The 19,297-nt window shown below is 35.4% G+C and overlaps 2 protein-coding genes across 7 annotated transcripts in view; one reads left to right on the top strand and one right to left on the bottom strand.

Annotated features, from left to right (window-relative positions):
• Dcp2 (decapping mRNA 2) overlaps positions 1–12,303 on the top strand; it is a 28,334-nt gene extending 16,031 nt beyond the window's left edge. Inside the window, exons 6-7 of the mRNA XM_058585989.1 lie at positions 86–196; positions 2,730–12,303. Coding sequence (XP_058441972.1) covers positions 86–196; positions 2,730–2,849 — 231 coding nt within the window. The 3' untranslated portion in view covers positions 2,850–12,303. The remainder of the gene's footprint in view (positions 1–85; positions 197–2,729) is intronic.
• Positions 12,304–12,457: 154 nt separating this feature from the next.
• The window catches only part of Mcc (MCC regulator of WNT signaling pathway), a 466,079-nt gene continuing 459,239 nt past the window's right edge, over positions 12,458–19,297 (bottom strand). For all 6 annotated transcript variants that reach the window (XM_058585985.1, XM_058585986.1, XM_058585987.1 and 3 more), the window contains one exon: positions 12,458–17,514. In XM_058585985.1, coding sequence (XP_058441968.1) covers positions 17,334–17,514 — 181 coding nt within the window. In that variant the 3' untranslated portion in view covers positions 12,458–17,333. The remainder of the gene's footprint in view (positions 17,515–19,297) is intronic.

Raw genomic sequence — 19,297 nt, 5'->3', positions numbered from 1 at the left:
AGCTACAAACATTCATAGAAGTATATTTTGTGTTGTTACGTTATATAATAAATTTACATTTTATTTCTTTTTATTGGGACAATAGAATCAGAGTATGAGGGGAAATGGCAGAAAACAGTATCAAGATTCACCTAATCAGAAGAAAAGAACAAACGGTGTCCATAGCCAGCCACCAAAGCAGCAGAATCCCTTGATGGTAAGAATTATGGCACAAATGCTAAATATAGTTCATTCTGAGAGTGGAACAATGGGCATTGTCAATGCACATTAATGTTATTGTGTTGTTATTTTGATACATTAGTAGGATTTTTATGTAAGTAAATTAGGCACTCTTGTATTCATGCACAAAAAATTTTATTTGGTTGCTCTTAATTATAGACTTACAACATTGATTCAGTTGTACATATAATTTTTTGCTTTTTAGATGGTTATTTACATTGATTTTGGGGTTGGTGTACCAGGGATTGAACTCAGGGGCACTAACCACTGAGCAACACCCCCAGCCCTATTTTGTAATTATTTAGAGACAGGGTCTCACTGAGTTGCTTAACGCCTCGCCCTTGCAGAGTCTGGCTTTGAACTTGTGATCCCCCTGTCTCGTCTTCTCGAGCTGCTGGAATTACAGGTGTGCGCCACCATGCCCGGATACATTGATTTTCATGCCATGAAAACAAGAGTTGGACTTCTCTAGAGCAATCCTTTGGCTGTTACTCTGTCTATATTTTCATAAAGAATAATCTATTAAAATTTTTTCAATTTAAACTTTTCAGTGGATCTTTAAAAGCATAAAAACTGTATGTACTTACGGATTACCATGTGATGTATTCATACATGTATACACAAAACAAATGTTCAAATCAGGTTAAACAAATCTGTCTCTCAAACATCTGTCTGCTTTTCTTCATAGTGAAAAAAAACTCCTTCCAACTTTTATATATATATATATATATATATATATATATATATATGTTGTATTTGGACACAATATTTTATTTATTTTTTGTGGTGCTGAGGATTGAACTCAGCGCCTCGCACATGCTAGGTGAGCGCTCTACCGCTGAGCCCCAGCCCCTCCTTCCAACTTTTTGAAATACATTTTATATTATCAATATCTATGGGCTTAGTCCCGTCTAGTTGTATCCATTGATCAACTTTTTTGCATCCCTCTGTTCCCCCATTACTCTCCCCAGCCTCCAGTACCAGTCTACTCTCAACTTCTTTTTGTGAAATTAACTTTTTTTGTAATTCATTAATTTATTGAAATTAAAAATTTGGTAGAAAGTCAGTGGTTTTTTTTTTTTTCCTTCTCCAAGTTGATAGTTTAGAAAATTAAACACTAATAGCTAGTGACATTGTCATTAAACTAGGTCTAAAGACAAATAACTGAACATTTTAAGGCATTACCTTTCATTCTTAATTTGTGCTTCAGAAGGTAACTAATAATGTCCTTGCTTATTTCTTTTGTAAATCCTAATGTTAGTGTGCTTGATTTTCTTTTTGTAGTTTTACCTGTTTTTCATTTCTTTAGTAAAGTGGATGATAATAGTAATCCAAATTTTTAGCAAAAAATTTTTCCTGAATTCCTTAAGTGTAATTTGTTTGACTTGGGGTGTAATGACTCCTCCAGTAAAGATAAAGATACATTAAAGACCAGTTTACTATCAAAACTTTTTACTCTGTTAGGGCTGGGGATGTATCTCCATGGTAGAGTGCTTGCCTGCATGTACAAGGTCCTGGGTTCAACCCCTAGTACTTCAAAATACAAAAACAAACAAAAAAAGAAACAAGTCATTTGCCCTCTTATTTAACTGTAGTCTGATTAAAAAAAAAAAAAATACTGGAAAGAACAAAATAATCTTAATTGATGATCAGAATACTTCTAATAAAATTCAACATCTAACAAAAGCTAGGCGAGTATTTCTTAATGATAATATTGTACAACTCTCCTCAAAGTATAAATTTAACTCTACCAGTCAAAAATTTTTACTGGCTTTTCTTTTTGAAAATGTCACAAAGGACTCTCAAATTTGTCTGGAAAATTTGAATAGATTTAAAAGTTTTAGAAAAGAGAACAAGTATATGAACAGTTTGTAAGAGAAGAAATAAAAATGACTAATACACATATGAAAAGTGTTAAGTGTTCAAAGAGGAGTTTTACCTATATCAAAAGCCTTATCTCATTTCCTTAGAAGGGGAATTTAAAGAAGACTCACCCTTCCCTTTCTTTTCATAATAATGAAAATATGGAACAAGTAAGAGATCTAAGAAGATGATATTAAATGCTGTATTGTAGATAGATGCAGTAGACTATCATTGAATCAGTAAAATCTAAATGTGTACTTATAGAAAAAAGATTTTGTTCATAATATGACCTTTTTTTAACATTAAAAAAATTTTTGTAGTTGTAGATGGACAGTTAAATAAACAAAAACATTTAGGCTTGGGGGGGGGTGGAGAAGCTACTAAGGGCTGAGGTATAGATCAGTGGCAAAGCACATGCTGTTATATGCAAAATCCTGGGTTTAATCTCCAGTTCCAATAAAGAAAAGACCCCCCCCCAAAAAAAAAAAAAAAAAAACAGTGAGAGAATGGAAATGATAATTACATTCCTGGTTAATTCTCTCACTGAGAAATTTGGTAATATATCTCCTTATTTTTAATAAGTGCAAATAATTGGAGACTGTTTTGTATATGTGAGTGTGTTTGTGGTTTTTGTTTTGCTTTGATAGAAATGTGAAAAGAAACTGCATCCACGAAAACTTCAGGATAACTTTGAAACAGGCAAGTTGTTTTCTGTTTTTTTCAAGAATCTGTCTTGTGGAGTTTGGTTTGTTTGCCTGATTTTTTAAGGTTATATAATGAACTGATAGTTAAAACAGGAAGAATTGCATATATTCTTTAGAGAGTTCCTATATGTGGAGTTCTCTATAAACTGTCTAAAATGAATTAATTTAAATGATCAAGATGAAATTATTTGCCCTTTATACTATTTCTTTTGTGAATGTGAAGTCTCTGCTATGCCTGAGTATGTGAAAAATTACTTATGTATTAATGGGAGAATAGAAAGGGCCAAGTTATTGTAAAGGTACAGAAACCTCATTGTCACATGTACATAAAAACACTAAGTTCACAATCGAATATATTCTCCCTTTTTTGAAGGTATTGAGGATCTTTTTAAGGTGGTTCCATGGATAGAACTGTCACTTAGAAGTGCAGTGTGCTGTTTTTGAAGTGTTTGAAATTTGCTGTGCTATGCATTTATTCATCTTAATTTAAGGCTTTCTTAGAAAAGTTAAGAAATCAAAAATATTCTTTATCTTATTTTTATGTTAATGTCTATAATTTTAGCAAGATAAAAAAGCTACTATTATGGAAAGTTAAGGTTAACTATGAAGTAGGATTTATCATCACATTTTAGTTTGATGTAGTCTCCTTTATTTTTGCTTTTGGTGTCCTATCCAAAAAGTTAAGCTTTTTTTCTGTGTTTCCTTCTAGAAGTGCCACAGTTTACGGTTTTTACATTTAAGTCTTTAATCTATTTCAAGTTCATTTTTATGTATGGCATAATAGTTGTGTATGAATATATTAAACTTTGGGTTGTCTTGAGAAAGAAGTATAAAAGGATTCTTGTTTTGAGAATCCTGATATTCAGACCTCTTGCCTCAGCTTCTTAATGTCCTTTCCAGACCTGATTTCCTGGTTAGGTCCCTGCTATATTTAAAAAAGGAACAGAACCAAATAACAGCAAAACCAGATAAATTGCAGTTTTGTTATACTCTGATTTTGGGAAAAAATTTTTTTCATTCTGTATATTAAAGACTGAGGAGTAACTACTTCTTTTTTTTTTTAGTTGTAGATGGACACAATACTTTTATTTATTTATATGTGGTGCTAAGGATCGAACCCAGGGCCTCACACATGCGAGGCAAGCGCTGTACCACTGAGCCCAGCCCTAGCCCCTTGAGTAACTTATTTTCCTGTAATTGTAATCTTTACAATTTTTCCATTTTAACTGATTTTCACATTGCTTCCATTTTGAGCTCTTTGGAGAAGCTCTTGATATTTTTGCACAGAATGCAAATGAATATAATAGGTAAAATTGTGTCCATTTTAAAAACAAGGAAATGTTGAAGGATTTTGAGTATTTATGTAGAAATAATCAATAATTAGAAATTCAGTTGACGAAAAGGAAATATTTTGGTGGTTCTGCTTAGGTTAGAGTGTGGAAAGATAAACATTCTGCATGAATTTCTTTGTAACAAAGGTAAAGGGTCATGTTTTCTTACTGAGTTACTGAGATTATTTATTTTGTTTCCTAAGCAGATGCTGTATATGACCTGCCTTGTTCCAGTGAAGACCAGTTACTAGAACATGTTGAGGGACAGTCTGTGGCATGTAATGGACATTGCAAGTTCCCCTTTTCATCCAGAACTTTTTTGAGTTTCAAGTTTGACCATAATGCTATAATGAAAATCTTGGACCTTTGATAGCAACAGATGTATTATAGAAGTCCCAAGATCAGAGACCTGTTGTATTTGAGCGGGTGTCTCCTCAAGCCTTACCTTTCTCAGGTGTTTTAAAGAAATGCAGGGAGGCAGTGTTTCTGAAAGGATTTTCTGTGCAGAAGAGTAGAAAGAAGCATGAGTTTGCACTGTAAATGCAGTTATAATCTTTTAAACAGTTTTACCTTTTCAGTGTTTGAAACAAGTGTAATTTTTTTTTGGAGGGCATTTTTTTTTTTTTCTGTGTGACTGGGTCTTATTTTCTCTGGTCAAGAAAATAGTGTTTGAGAAATCAATTAGCCAAGGTAATGGGAATACTTCATCTACCCATTACAGTGATTGCAATAATCGTTTACTTGTATTGAAATTTTTAAAAAGAAACTTAAAATATCCAATTATTAAATGAACATAAAAGCTGAAATGTCTCAGATGTTGAGATTGCAAGCCATCTGTCTTGGTGGCATTTTATTTCTCTGCTTCTGACCACTGAAGCTAATTCTCCTTTGCTTAGAGTTTTGTTGAAAGGAGTTATTCAGAGCCAACATCTTTAATATAATATTCATGTGCAAAATGAACTCATAGCACTTCATAAGGATAAAATTGGCAGCTTGGAGGAGGGATTCAGTTGATGGGGAGTTGATGCTGTAATTTTGAGTTATGCTGGGTACATTCAATAAACCTATGAGTGCTGGAGCAGAAAGCCAAGGAGGCAAGGGCCCAGTAAGTATTTGGGATTATGTTTTTACCATCCTGCCTCCAACCCTTTACCATTGTATAATGATTTTGTTCGTGTGAAAATTTCTGATATATTCCAGTTGTGTAAATATGTATGGAAAAATTGACATTAGTTTTACATTGCATATCTGTGTGATCTATGGAAATTGATGTTATATTAGGTTCCAATTTTCAGTAGAACAAAGTGAAATGCTTTTATTGGCATGCTGAAACCCCTGAATGATGGGCATCAGAAGCAGAAGGGGTGTCCAGTTTACCAAGAACAAATAAAGCATTTCACTAGGGCAAGATCAGAACATGAAAGTAACATACATAACTCACTCCTAGGAATGTATTTTGCTCCTTTCGGATTCTTAAATCCAAATAAGGATGGCAATAGCCATTTTGAGAAGAATTTTCAGCTATAACTGAGGACAATCACCTGAGCTTTAAGTAGGAGATACATTTTGGCTGCATCTGACCTCATTGAAGATAATTCTTGGGGGTGGGGGTGAGGGACAGTTTGAGTCTATGCGTGTATGTCTGTCATATGGGTTTTGATCTTTTTGTTTGTTTTACAAGTGGTATCCACAAAATATTTTCTGCTTATAAATGTTACTGTAGAAATCTTTATTCTGTATAGGTAGCCTATTTAATTAGAGGTTCTGCTTAACCTGTAGAACTTTTAAAGGGGGGGCTATTGTAAGGATTCACTTTGTATTATTACTTGGCTTTAGATTTTAAGTGACTTGATTTTAAAGGAGAAATTCTATTTATTAATGAAAGTGTCACACTCGGTGCTAAGCAGGAGAATTCATGTTGCTAGCAGTGTTTTGAGAATTAGGTTATCCACAATCCTGCATCTTTTAATGTGACTAATTTGTGAATCCTTATGTGACCTTTGCTTTTTAATGCATTATATGATTGCATTTGGAAGCTTTTACTATTCTTTTCAGAAATACAGCTGCTTTGCTCGGGTCTCCTTGAGCCATGTTTATAGTTGGTCCAAGCATTCCAGATTTCTGTTAAATCATTAAGGAAGTGAAAACAGTTTTCCTGGCAGATGAATCATTTTTCACTTGTTTACTGTCATCTGGAAACCATTTAATTTTTAGTGTTTGTGTGTGTGTGTGTGTGTGTGTATCTTTTTTTTTTTTTCTTTTTAAATGAGTGCTTGATCAGTCCTTCTGGTGCCTATAGGTTTAGACTTTAGCTCTCAATACTAAAGCATAAGAGATCAGAGTTATCAGAAGTATGGATTCTGTGGTTGAGTATTTTCAAGAACTAACAAATTTTCTTTAATTACAATAGTTATTGCTGTTGTGCTGCTTCATTTAATGCACTGTGGAACAAACTTAAGGGAATGGTTGGTATGTGATTATGATAACTTAGGCTCTCTTGACAGTATGAGGTTAACATGTTAAATGATGAGTTAAATTTTACGTATATGATGTGACTTAACTATGCAGAAAATATTTAAGTTGGATGTACCTGTTTGTTGTACTTATTCCCTCTCATTGTTCAGGTTACCTTGAGACAGGCCATGCTTAGCACAGGACTAGATTTTCTCCTTTTGGGATACTTAAGTATGATTTGAAGAAATCAGATGATAAAGTAGTATGCTGAATATGCAATAATTTCCTTCTATTGAGTGCTGCATTTTAAGAAGCTAAATGAGAAGAGTAGCTATGTTGGCTTCACTATGTTTCATGTATTTGAAAGATAAATAGGTCTTTGAATTCACTTTTTAAATGTTCCAACCACATGTTCCAGGGTGCAGTGCACTGTGAATCTTTCATTTTTTTAAATGTTGTGGGTGCTTTTATGTGTAACTTCAATGATTTATAGTTCAGATTAATAATGTTAATACATGTTAAATTAATTGTTTTTATACTTAGTCATTGTAATCCAAAAGATAAGGGTATGGTTTACATGTTTTTCACAAGTTTTTATTAAGAAATAGCAAACAAATGGTTTTAGGATTTCAAATAGGCATGCCCTCTGGAGACATGAACATTTGGAGAAGTCTGAGAATCTAATAGTTCTGTTAGCATGGGTGGAATTTGATTAAAATTAAGCTTGTTTGAATTAGTACATAAAGGATAAAGTCTCCCAGTGCTATCAGAGACATTGTAGTAATTGCTTGCTTTTTTGAGCTTTGAATATCATTATTTTTGTAATATGTATCCATTAGTAAATACAGATAATGAAGATATATAGTAGAATTAATTTTATGCTATAAGATTAGGTTGTACTCTTTCTTTTTGAAGGCTTTAATAATTTGTTTGTAATGTCGAAAACTCCATACTAAGTGAATGACATTCATCCACTATAGGAATTAAATTCCTTTCTACTACTCAACATATTGTGTTCTCTAGAAAAGTTAAGATCTGTGTGCATGTGTGCACTAAAATCATTTCATTTCCTATTCCCTCACTTATATAGTCTTTCTTAGGTTTCCTTTTTTTTTTTAACCCCCAACATTTAGTTAACTTAGTAAGTAGAGCAAAATCAATTATAAAAAATTAGACTTATTGCCAAGTTGTTCTTACTATGTTACTTCTATTTACTTTTTATTTTTGTACTGGTGGACCTTTCTGCTCAGAGATTGTTTTGATTAACATTTATTGTGTCTCTGTATTCTCTGAGGCAGTATTTTCTTCGTATATGAATCTTAGCTATTCATTAACACTTCCTCATGATCTTGACTTTTTTCTAGCCTGGGGGAAGGGGTTCATATGTATTGTAACTTTAAATTGATGATAAACAAGATAACCATTGTTTTGTTTGAAGGTATTTTTAACCTTTATGTACCTGTCTTAATGAAACAACAGTTTTGTTAACCTTAGTTGCTCATTTCTTCCGTCCTAAAACTTTAAAGTGCATTTGTATAGTTGCCAAAAATCCTAAAAATGAGCTTAAGATGGGCCTTCTCAGCATCTTTTTTCTTCTTAGAATTGAATTACTCTTAAAATCTATCTGCCTGTCAGAAGGTGGCAGATTGCAAATGGGCAGTACAAGCTTTGTCCTGTGCTTTCAAAGTAGAATTCTGGATTGCACATTCTAAAATTGATGATAGATTAGTATTATAGAACAAAAGTGCCCTGAAAAGAAAAGAGAACTATAGTTGCTGGGCAGAGTGTAAGGAGGACATTGTAGAAGATATATCAATCCTTGAGTACTATATGATGCATCAAGCCTAAGCATAGTCTGATATATATACACACTATATATATATATATATATATATATATGGCCATTGCCAAGCATTTTCTAACCCCGAATAAACTTATTTTTTCCTTAGTATGATTGCCAAGCAATCCAGTGAATCTAAAGGAATTTTTCTCACTTTAAAGACCAGAGTTTGGGAGTCTGGTCCTTTCTGTGCTGTATCATTGCAGAACTCCAGCCACTCTGAAGTGCACTGCTCTCTTATAGGAAAGGGAGGTAACCCAGAGTGCATACAGCTATAGTCAGCTGTATGTGGCAGCTATACATTTGTCCTGAATGCTTATTCATTTCTTATCAACTAGTTTCCTTGTGGCAAATAGCATTTATTATTGAAATAGTCCTTAAGTAGTGAAAATAATGAAGTTAATTCCCTTAAATGGGAGTAAAGTATTGACTTTTACCAGCAGAATTATTCAGACTTTAGCATGAAGTACAAAGAAGTGTACAAAAAACAACTGTGATAAATGTAAACGTTTTGTCTTGAAAAAGTATTCATAATGGAATTTCTCATCTGGGTCCCAGATTAATGAAATCACCAGTCAAGAGATTACATTTACCTTGGGTCTTCTGTAATTAGCAGAGGGGATGATCTGTATATATTAGTAGCTTGAAAGCACAATCTAAAAGAAATTAACCTTCATAAGGTGTCTGCATTATCTGAGTAGTGTTGGTCAAGGGAACTCTGGGGATAGAGATTGAATGCAGAAATGCAAGTGTGTATGATTTTTGTCTCCTCCTCATACTTTAGTCCTTTACGTCAGGAAAACAGTAAGGCCCTGAATATATGTTTGTTGCAGGTAGATGTGTATTTTTCCTTATTGGCTGGTCTGCTGAGTGCCATTTAAAAAAAAAAAAAAATTGTTTCTAATACTTGGTGTGGCTGGCCAGGAAGTCATTGAGGTCCACACACACACACACACACCCACACACCCACACCCACACCCACACCCCCCTTCCCCATTTTTTCCTGGTGACTTTTCCCTTCATCTTTTTCTTTGTGCTATTTCCCTTTTGGCCACTGTGAGAACTTGCAAGTAGTGATTACATTTTGCCTTCTGAAGATGACTTCACTTTGACACTTGGGCCACAAGCAGATAAAAGTCTGTGAACACTTGTGCTCTTTTGAGTCTCAATGCATGTAGTTGACATATTATTGGTTTGAGAGTAGAAAACTGTGGTTCCAAGGTGAAATGGGCAGTATTTGCTGATTCTCAGTCTTCAAGAGGTCCTAGGTAACATTCTTAGGATAGTAGACTTTTTGAGGTAAAGTGTAACATTTTAATTTAATCTACTTCGAATGAATTGAATCTAAGGTTCTAAAACAATCTAACAGCTACAAACTAGTGAAAGACTTGGGGCACAATTCTACATTCTTCATTATTTCTCAAGCTTTAAGAAATTAGCGTATGCTTTTATGATATTTAGGAATAAACTATGGGTGGCAGAAAATGAAAACAAATTAAGGTTCTCTACTGTGAATGAAATTTAGCAATGTAATATCTTTTCCTTAGTAGTTTGGTTGATTAGATGTGTTAATACTTTTGGAACATATGAGTAGCAGTGGACTTGCACTCTTCATGCACTGATAGAAAAGCACAAGACATATCTGCAAGAATTTCTTTGTGCATTTCACTACTGTCCTATGGCACTGCTGTCTCTGTGGTCCATTTTAGGTTTATGTTTGGATGTCGCACAAGTAACTATTAATGTCAAATGCAAGTGTCCAAAGAAATGAGCCTTTAATTTTACTTTTTGTTTGAATTTAGGACAGGAGACGGCTAACCTGACTTATACTTTAAATAGTACCATCTTTCTCTTTAGTAACAATTAGGAAAGGACAATAAAATCACAAACAATTTTGGTTTATATATTTTCTCTCTTAAAATTATTTTTGAAGTTTATTAGCTTAAAATCTTTTTAAAAATCATCTCTGATAGGCATTGACTCATCCTTGTTCTGTGAATGATTCAGATTTAATTTTATCTCTTGGCTTTAATGAAACTTTAAAACAATCATTTCAGAACGATTAATCAGATGGAATAATGTTCATGTATTAGCTAGCTTAAGTGAAATGTCGTAAGACTGTCTTTCATCTAACCAAAATAAGGTGTATGGTTTCATTTGGGTGAGAAAGGGAATGAGAATTGCTTTTTTAAAAAATACATACATACTGTGCCTGTTTCTAAAACAAGATTTGAAGTGGCTTTTTACATTATGCTGTGAAGACTAGGTAATGTTCAAGGAAGATATATAGTCTTAACACATTTTCCTTGAGACTAAGTTTTAGTCTGAAAAAGGGAAAGATATTTATGCTGTGTCATGTTAAGCAAAATATTTGGAACCTACAAAAGCTGGTAGACATGGGGCTGGGGCTCAGAGGGAGAGCGCTCGCCTAGCATGCGTGAGGCACTGGGTTCTATCCTCAGCACCACATAAAGTAAAATAAAGACATGTGTCCACTATAACTAAAAAGTAAATACTTTTTAAAAAGCTGGTAGATAAAAATTTGAAATGGTTTCATTAAAAACATGGTATTCAGTGAGAACTGGACTTTAGGGTAAATGTGCTAACTAAATAGATTTGTAAACTATTTCTTCAGTAATCATTATTGTCATGCAAAATGATCTAACATTTAATTTTCGCTTAAATTATAGCACTGTTGTATTACTTACCTTATAGGACATTTTAATGCTTGGAGAATGACTGTAAGTATATACCCTTCAAGTGATTCTGTCTATAGTAGTGATAAAGTTCTTACTGCTTTTTGATTAATTGTGAAAACATTTAGGGAGAACTAAAAAGGAACCCAAAGTACCAGTGGGGTTTATCTTGGAGTTTAAAGAATTTGAAACATTTAGAGCAGATTTTTTGTTTCTGGATTTATTTTACTCTGAGGTTCAACAATAGCTTTGTTTTTTCCTTCAGTGTTAATGAAAGGAAAAGGACTGAATTTCACTTGTTGGATATAACTGTCATAAATAAAAGATTTCTGAGACTCATGTTTGTGAGTTGGAGTTTATTTGCAGAAGCTTTGTACTTCCAAAGATGTGTTTGTTTTCTGTACCTTCCACTGAGAAAATGAATTGATGACTTAATAGTTATTATGCTCTAATTTTTGAAAGTATTTTGATGTAAATAGCACCAATTTAGAAATTGAAAACCTAACTATAAAAACCAATAATGAAGGTTACTCATATACTGGCTTTCTGTAAAACATTAGGCTATTTGTAAAACAATACCAATAAAATTGACTGTTTGAGCAGTTTTAGTTACTACCTTGTTTCTGCTGTTAATTGTTACTGCAGGTTCTGAGTTTTCATTTGGGACCAATGAAAATTGATGAATATAGGATATATATAAAATAAAGTTATGTTTACATAAGGGGAAGAAATATTAAATGTTCAATGTCTCTGCAAAAATGAAAATGGGAAACTTGTGTTTATTTCTCATTTTAAACCACATTTTTTTACTTTAAAGCAAGATTATAGTGGCAGGCTTGAGATGTGAACCTGCTAATGTACAATTCATCAGTTCTTTAAATATGTGCTAGAACCAGGCTTTGCGATAAAATGATTGTCCTTGGATCCCAGGGGAGAAAGAAATATAGTTGTATGATGTGGACTAGTGTATAATGCTGTTATTATCAAAGGTACTTTGCTCCTATAGTGAAAAATTGATACATGCTATAAAGCTGCTTCCTATCTTGTAGCCATAGTCTTGTATGACTTCCTTGTACTTTTAGTTCTGTGTTATCATCCCTGTACCAGTAATCTTTAAAAGGGAAAAGAGATGATTTTGGCATAAATGGAAAGTCAAGGAAGTGGCTAAATAATAAAATTTGGTGATAAACAACGTTTCTTTGGCTGTTGGTGGTTTGATCTAGCCTTAATCCTAGCCCCTTACTTTGACTAAGTCACTTTATCAAATCTGAGGTGCTTATATTAAATATTCACATGTTTAATAGTTAACAGAAGGACAGTCTTATCCTTTAATTAAAACAAAGTACAGTGTGGAATTAGAAATATTTATTCAGAATATAAGAATGTTTGTAAAATATTATAAATGTCTCTGTATAAATAAATGGAGTTTTTTTTAAACAATTCTATATCAAATAACACAAAGTAGCTGTTTTACAGCAGCTAAAACTAAAGGCATCTGGAAACATTTAAAGCATACAAGTGAAGAATCTAAAAATTACAAGGTATAGTACAGTGTTAAGTAGCAACTTTAAAATGAGACTTTCAGTACAAACAGCAGAACAATACTGACAAATGCAAACTTAGTCACATGTGCTTTAATAACTGGCAGTACATTCAAGCAGGTTTTTCTAATAATTCAAGTGGTATAAAAGCACATTTTCAAATAATAAGAAACTTAAAATCTCATGCAAAGTAAGAGTCTTGACAAGATGTCTACAAACTGATTAGAAATAGGAAAGAAGTGAACATGTTTCATAATCTTTGCATTAGGTTCAAACAAAAGCACATTATTAAGAGTTCTCAATTTACTTGGAGTGCTGACATGAGCACTGTAAGTGAATACTAGGAGTTCTACAAACAGAATATTTTCCCACGTGAATTTGATTAGGAAAAAGTGCAAAAGCAAATGAGAGCAAGAACTATTTAAGCAGGGAATCCATGTGAATGTGATGTAATTCTGCATAAAATTGGTCTGTTCTGCTGAACTCCTATTTCAGATGATTAGCAGATGAAAAGATGGAAAGATGAAGTACTAAATCAAGGATGTACTACTAATCCAACAGCAGTTGCTATTTCTGGGACCAAATGGTTTTTGTCTTGCGCACATGCAAAATCCCACTCAGATGTAATGTGGTGAGAGACTTATAATCTACTATAACTTATCCAAAAACATAATGGTTGTCTGCATGTCAAACACATTTCCTCTATACAGGCATTAGAAGAATAAGAATACACAAACAGCTTCTATTCAATTTTTGTACCTTTTCCACTTGTTTATATTTTTAAACAGCAACTTAGTGCTCAGTGGTGCTGTGGTGATAGCAGCCAGCAATACATTAATTGATAATTCTAGTTCCAATTCTTAGTTCTTGGCAGCCAAGGCATGTTTCTTAGAGTTAACCTCAAGTTTGTGAAATGAGGTACTTTAGAAGGGCTCAGGTTCAGTGCTAATTTCAATTATGGAAAAACTTAAAAGAATTTGTGTAGCAAATGTATTTTTGTTTTGTAACAAGTAATATCTTTGCTACAAACTCTCTAGAGAGAGTTGATAAGCCAAAGGTGGTGATTATATCATTATATGTGAAATGGGATAAACAGGAAAATGGCTGATTTTGCCCCAGTTTTTCTAGTGTTGTATAAAGCTGTCATGTACTGCAAAAAGAAAGAAAACCCAAAAAATATGTTACCGTTCCCTATGGCAACCCTATGGCTGCATTCCTAATTAAGATCAGTACAAAAATTTGAACCATTAGAAAATTCTGTTTGGGTTCTAAAATCTTTGTAATGCTGGCTGCATTTTAAGTAGGTGAAGCTGTAAACTTAGCATGGTTTTTTCACTTAAAATTATTTGTAGAATGAACAGGACATATTCCTAATTAGGATTTGCAAATAATTTAAAGCTTTATATGGGAGAGAGGACACTTTCAGATGTCATTAACAAAAGTTTGGGGGGTTTTTTGTATGCTGTTCTCATCACTTAAAACAAGAGCATCTTACCCAAGCTCTTGAGAGTTTTGAGTTAAGGTGATGACAGAATTAAAAAATAATCACAGCATAAATTTTTGTGGGTCATAGAAAGCATCTTTAGAATTAAACATGCAGCTGTGGAAGTTAATTCATGCCAGTGACATGGCATTCCAGCCCTATCCAGGTGACTATAGGGCTTTTTTTTTTTTTTTTTTTAAATAATACCCATAGGCAGCTAGGAAGTAGAAGACTTTCAGATAAGTTTCAAGTTTTCCTTAGGATGAGGATTGTTTTACCACTCTTAACAGCTTTAAGGAAAAAGCCTTTAGGCTGCAACTTATGTCAAGGCTCTAATTTAGAGTTCTCCGAGATCCCTGTAAAATATTGCTGCAGGCCCAGAGGAAGACTTAGTATAGGTACGTGCATCTGAAAGGAGAATTAAGCACTTATGTTTAACTGGCACTTAATTTTTATTAGCCTAACATTCTACTTTTAGGCAGCATGGAACTAAACTTGACATGCTAGCTGGTACAAGTGAATATGAAACACTAATTACTTCCATTGGCAATGATGAAACATCTAGTGCATATATGGGCCTAACTCATGAGAGACAGGGACAGCATGATAGATACATCTCAACTGTCTCATCACACTGTGTTGAACCATAAATGTCTCAAAAAGGAATCTTTCTTACTGCCTACAAGTACAGGACAGTATTGGCAGCTAATATACCCAGGCTTGGGTAGAATATCAGATCCAGCTGGTAGGCTCACATATGATAAGTTGTGGACTGAGGTCTCACTTCTGAATTCTGCCCTACTGGTTTTATTTGCCTCAGTTTAACAATGGCAAATATATTCCAAGGAAATCGTCAAATGGTTCCTTTTGCTCTATTCCCATTTTGCCAAGCCAGACTGAACTTTGAATAGAGGTAAGTGCCACTGGAGAAAACAAAATATGAAATTCTGAAGGTTAACCTCAAAATCAATATCATTGTTTACCCTAAATGGAGATAGATGTTAATGTAAACCACCTCCTATTTAGAGAAAAATTCAGGTATAGCCAGATAATACAAAAAGGAAAATTACCCAGATGCCTGTTCTCATTTAATCAGTGGTGTTCAGTAGTTCTCACAATCAGCATAACCAAATGCCTGATACTTTACCTTCAACAAAGATTGTCGTAGGGGAGTATTTGAAAAATATACTGAAAGGATATCAATTTATTATCTCTTTATTCTGCATGTCTGTAAAAATTGATAATTTTGCCCGGGAAGTTCACCCAGTCATCCCATATTTAAAAGTATTGTTGAAGCATAAACGTAGGCTAAGTGGGATACTAATGGGGACCATAACAGAAGTGCTTACCCCTTTAGGCCTCTCCTGTGTGGAGGAATTACAGGGCCTAAAGGGGTAAGTTCTCTGATTTTAGCTGGAGGGGGAATGGAGGCAGAGGTCAGTGGGCAGGATGTTATTGCTGGTCCATATGTATTTTTCAGTGTTGAAAGAAAGCCGGGCACATCTCAGTTCACTCAGTGTAGGACATTGCCTAGGCAAGTTGGAAAAATGATAAACTTATTTCATGTATAAAGTGTATTTTTTTTTGCATACACTTTTCAGCCAGAACATTTTCCTCATGACAAAATGTAACTTTGTCCAAAGAATAAAAAAATATATATTTTTTTTAATCAGAGGAGCAAACCTTGACTGAATCAGGGATAGATAGAAACAGTGATCACCCAAAAGCTGATCCAGACTCATACCAGTTGATGGGGGATTTCCCCTCAATGAGCATAGTTGTTACTTTTAGGGTAGAAATTACTGTCCTCCTAGGTAGTGACTTTCCCATTGCAGAGAAAGCCTAAGAACTTGAATCATGTTCCCCAAAAATACACCCACCCGAAGCTCATGGATAAGGAGGATTCTACGGTGGTAACTTGATCATAAAGCACAAAAACTTTAATTTGTAGTTAACTGGCATTGGAGCCCATTTATCACAGAGGTCTTGGTACAGTCTCCAGGGCTGCAGAGGAGGGAAAAAAAAGGCAGTCATCCTTTAATTATTGGTGTGGAACTGAAAAACAGAAGGGGTAAAATAGTGAAGGCTACAGTTGAAAAGGGATGATGAATTTAAGTTGGAGGAATTCCCTGAAAGAATTCTGGTACTTTGAACCTTTTAAGCACCATGTGCTAGTCATCACCATGTATTTTGGGTTGTGGGGGAGGTGGAACCTAACAACCAGTCCTCACCTCATCTCTGTCATGACAGCAGGACTTGTTGAATTGGGGGTTCACTGGCACTCTCTTAGATAGTTTTGCAAAACATTCAGTATCTTCTTGGTGCCTGACAATGCACAGCCTCGGTCTAGAGCTACAAATGTGTTCATGTGGGTGAGTTTTGATTCAGGAGAACAGCAATTGTGTAGTACCCTGCAGCTGGGGGAAGAAGTTCTAATACCACTTCTCTACTCTTGAAGAAACCTGATAAAAATTTTAGTTCTACCTGTGTCCGTGATTCTCAACCCTTACGCCTTAGCTATTAAGAAGGGTCCACTGGGAAGGAAAACCCCAGAATCCTTTCCAGTCCTGCCTCTGTAATTAAAAGGTAAAATGTTTTTTAATTCTTCTAATACAGGCACAGCCTTGGTTTTGCTCTCCAGTGTATCTGAGACTGTGACACCTATGTGGCCTGTTAACTCCTAGTGACACCTCTGTGAGACCTTTAACATGGGACCTGAACACCAAAGCTTTGTTGTGGTAAGCTAATCAGCAATCCTTTTAGATGTTGGAGATGTACAGACTACATCAAGATTTTCCCTGAAGGAGAGAAGGAGAAATCTGGGGTGCCAGAATATAAGCAAGTCCACTGTCTACAAAAAAGAAAAAAAATGACTGGAAAAATCTTATAAAAACAACTGCTTGGGATCTTACTGATGGACAGAAAAGGTGCGGGAGTGAGAAAGTGAGTGCTGAAAGTAGAAGCAAGACCCTGCTGGGCACAGTACACAGAGCCTGTGTTTACACACTGTCCGAAGAGCAGGATCCTGTGGATACAGTCTTCATGTCAGCAAGGCCACTCACCCCAGGGTCTGAGTAGGAGGCGGCACTCCATTGTCCAAGGGCTGATGTAACTGCCAACCTTCCCTTTCTTCCTCCCAGCAGGTTCAATAGCCTGCTAGAGTTTTGCCCCCAGGGGCCAGAATTTGGTGCCTGAGTGCTCATTAAAGTGAAGTTTCATTGGTGTGTGGCCTGGAGTTCTCCTCCTCTAGCAGAGCTATTCTTTGTTTGAGCATCCTCACTTGGGTTTCATGCCTCTCCACCATGGCCATCATCTGAGACTCCAACTTCTTCAGCTTGTTTTGGTGCTTCTTCTTTGCTTTCTCATAGGCAGCTACCAGGTTGCTAAGTAGGAACAGAGGGAAACATGAACATGTGTACTAAGTAGCATGAGACACACTGTCCTGTATGATGGCTAGCCAGGTCTAGTGAGTTCTGATCTTGAGAAAGATCATGCATGCAGCCTGATCTTCAGTAAGACTCTGGAACCAGGTAGTTTTGAGAAGCACAGTGCCAGGGATTTCCACACTAGGGCTCATCATCTACTGGCCTAACCATGACTAATTCAGTCCCACTGCTAACATTAGGAGGGGTTGTGGATAAGAGTCAGCCAACAATGCAGAAAAGGTAGCTGAAATCTGTTACTTAAATACAAATAGTGGGTCTCCTTGTTGTCCTAGCATTTAGGTTTCTGTACAAAGCCCTGCAAGATGCTGCTTTCAGGAAGAGTGGGTGATGACTCCCCACTGTCTATAGTTGCTTCCCAGGAGTTCCAGAGTGGCCATCCCTGGTAAGACATGACCTTGAGGTGGGCTTGGTCTAAGTGTCACAAGGATGTACAGGGGTGTTTTTACCTGTTGGCACGCTTTAAGTCATTAACAAACTCTGCTGACTGCTGATGTCGGATGTTCTCAATATACTTCAAAATAGTGTAAGTTACAGAAGCATCCAGAGGTGATGCAATGAAAGTGACCTCACTTAGGATCAGGGAGAGATGTCAAGCTTTGTGTAGTTGGACTCAGAGCATCCAGTTAGGCCATAAGAAAACTGTGTCCAGCCCAGTACAACATGGGTCTTGGTGAACTGTTTGTGCGCAAGAGTACCATGGATTGGGTCAGGGATTGAAACCCAGTAAGTCTAGATATGCTCGCTATGCTCTCTGGTCCCAATCTGCACCTAAACCCCTTCCATGTACATCTGTATTACCCCTTAAGCTGCTCTTCAGGGGTCTGTGAAGTCTGAACCTTTTACTACACATCTGTATGAAGTCAGATGTTCTCAATATACTTCAAAATATTTTGGCTACATAGAGATTAAATTGGACATAGTTTTGGAAAACTAAAAAGTGTCACTCATAATAAAAATACCATTCGTATTATATCTAATTAATTTTTTTGTAAATGAGTAAAAACTTTCCAACACTTGTCTTAGTTTTAGTTTGATAGAAGTATCAATAAAGATAGTTTACAGGGACACAAGCTCACTGAGGTCCTCTATTTTTTGGGGGGTGAGGGGGCGCAATACGGAGACTGAACCCAGGGGTGCTCTACCATTAAGCTACATCCCAGCCCTTTTTATCTTCATTTTGAGACAGGGTCTGGTTTCAAACTTATGGTCTTGCCTAAGCCTACAGAGTAGCTAGAATTACTGGCACATTTGGCAAGGTCATCAATTTTTTACAAATATAAAGGGGTCCTAAGCCCAAAGTTTTTGAGACTAAGTGTCCAAAGAATATCCCACTGGATATTAAATATTGCTCAAATATACGGTTCCACAGTCAATTCTGTTGGAAAACATTGACTTAAACAGATTTTTAAAAATTATATGACTTCTCAGAACCTTTACTATATGAAATATCCAGAAGAGACTACAGCTGGGCACAGTAGTGCATGCCTGTAATCCTGGGTACCCAGGCGGCTAAGGTAGGAAGATTGCAAGTTTGAGACCAGTCTGGGCAATTTAGTGAGGCCCTATCTCTACAAGTAAGGGATAGGGATGTTGTAGCTCAGTGCTATAGCACCTATTGGTTTAATCCCTAGCACTGGAGGAAAACCAGTATGTTTTATTTTCTACACAAAGGACCTATCTTCACTGAGCATTTAGGTTTCTGTACAAAGCCCTTCAAGGT

This window comes from Marmota monax, unplaced genomic scaffold (assembly GCF_021218885.2).
Source record: "Marmota monax isolate L192 unplaced genomic scaffold, Marmota_monax_Labrador192_F-V1.1 WCK01_AAM20220418_F8-fsc00097, whole genome shotgun sequence".
Classification (NCBI taxonomy): domain Eukaryota; kingdom Metazoa; phylum Chordata; class Mammalia; order Rodentia; family Sciuridae; genus Marmota; species Marmota monax.
This window is presented reverse-complemented; position numbering and strand designations above follow the sequence as displayed.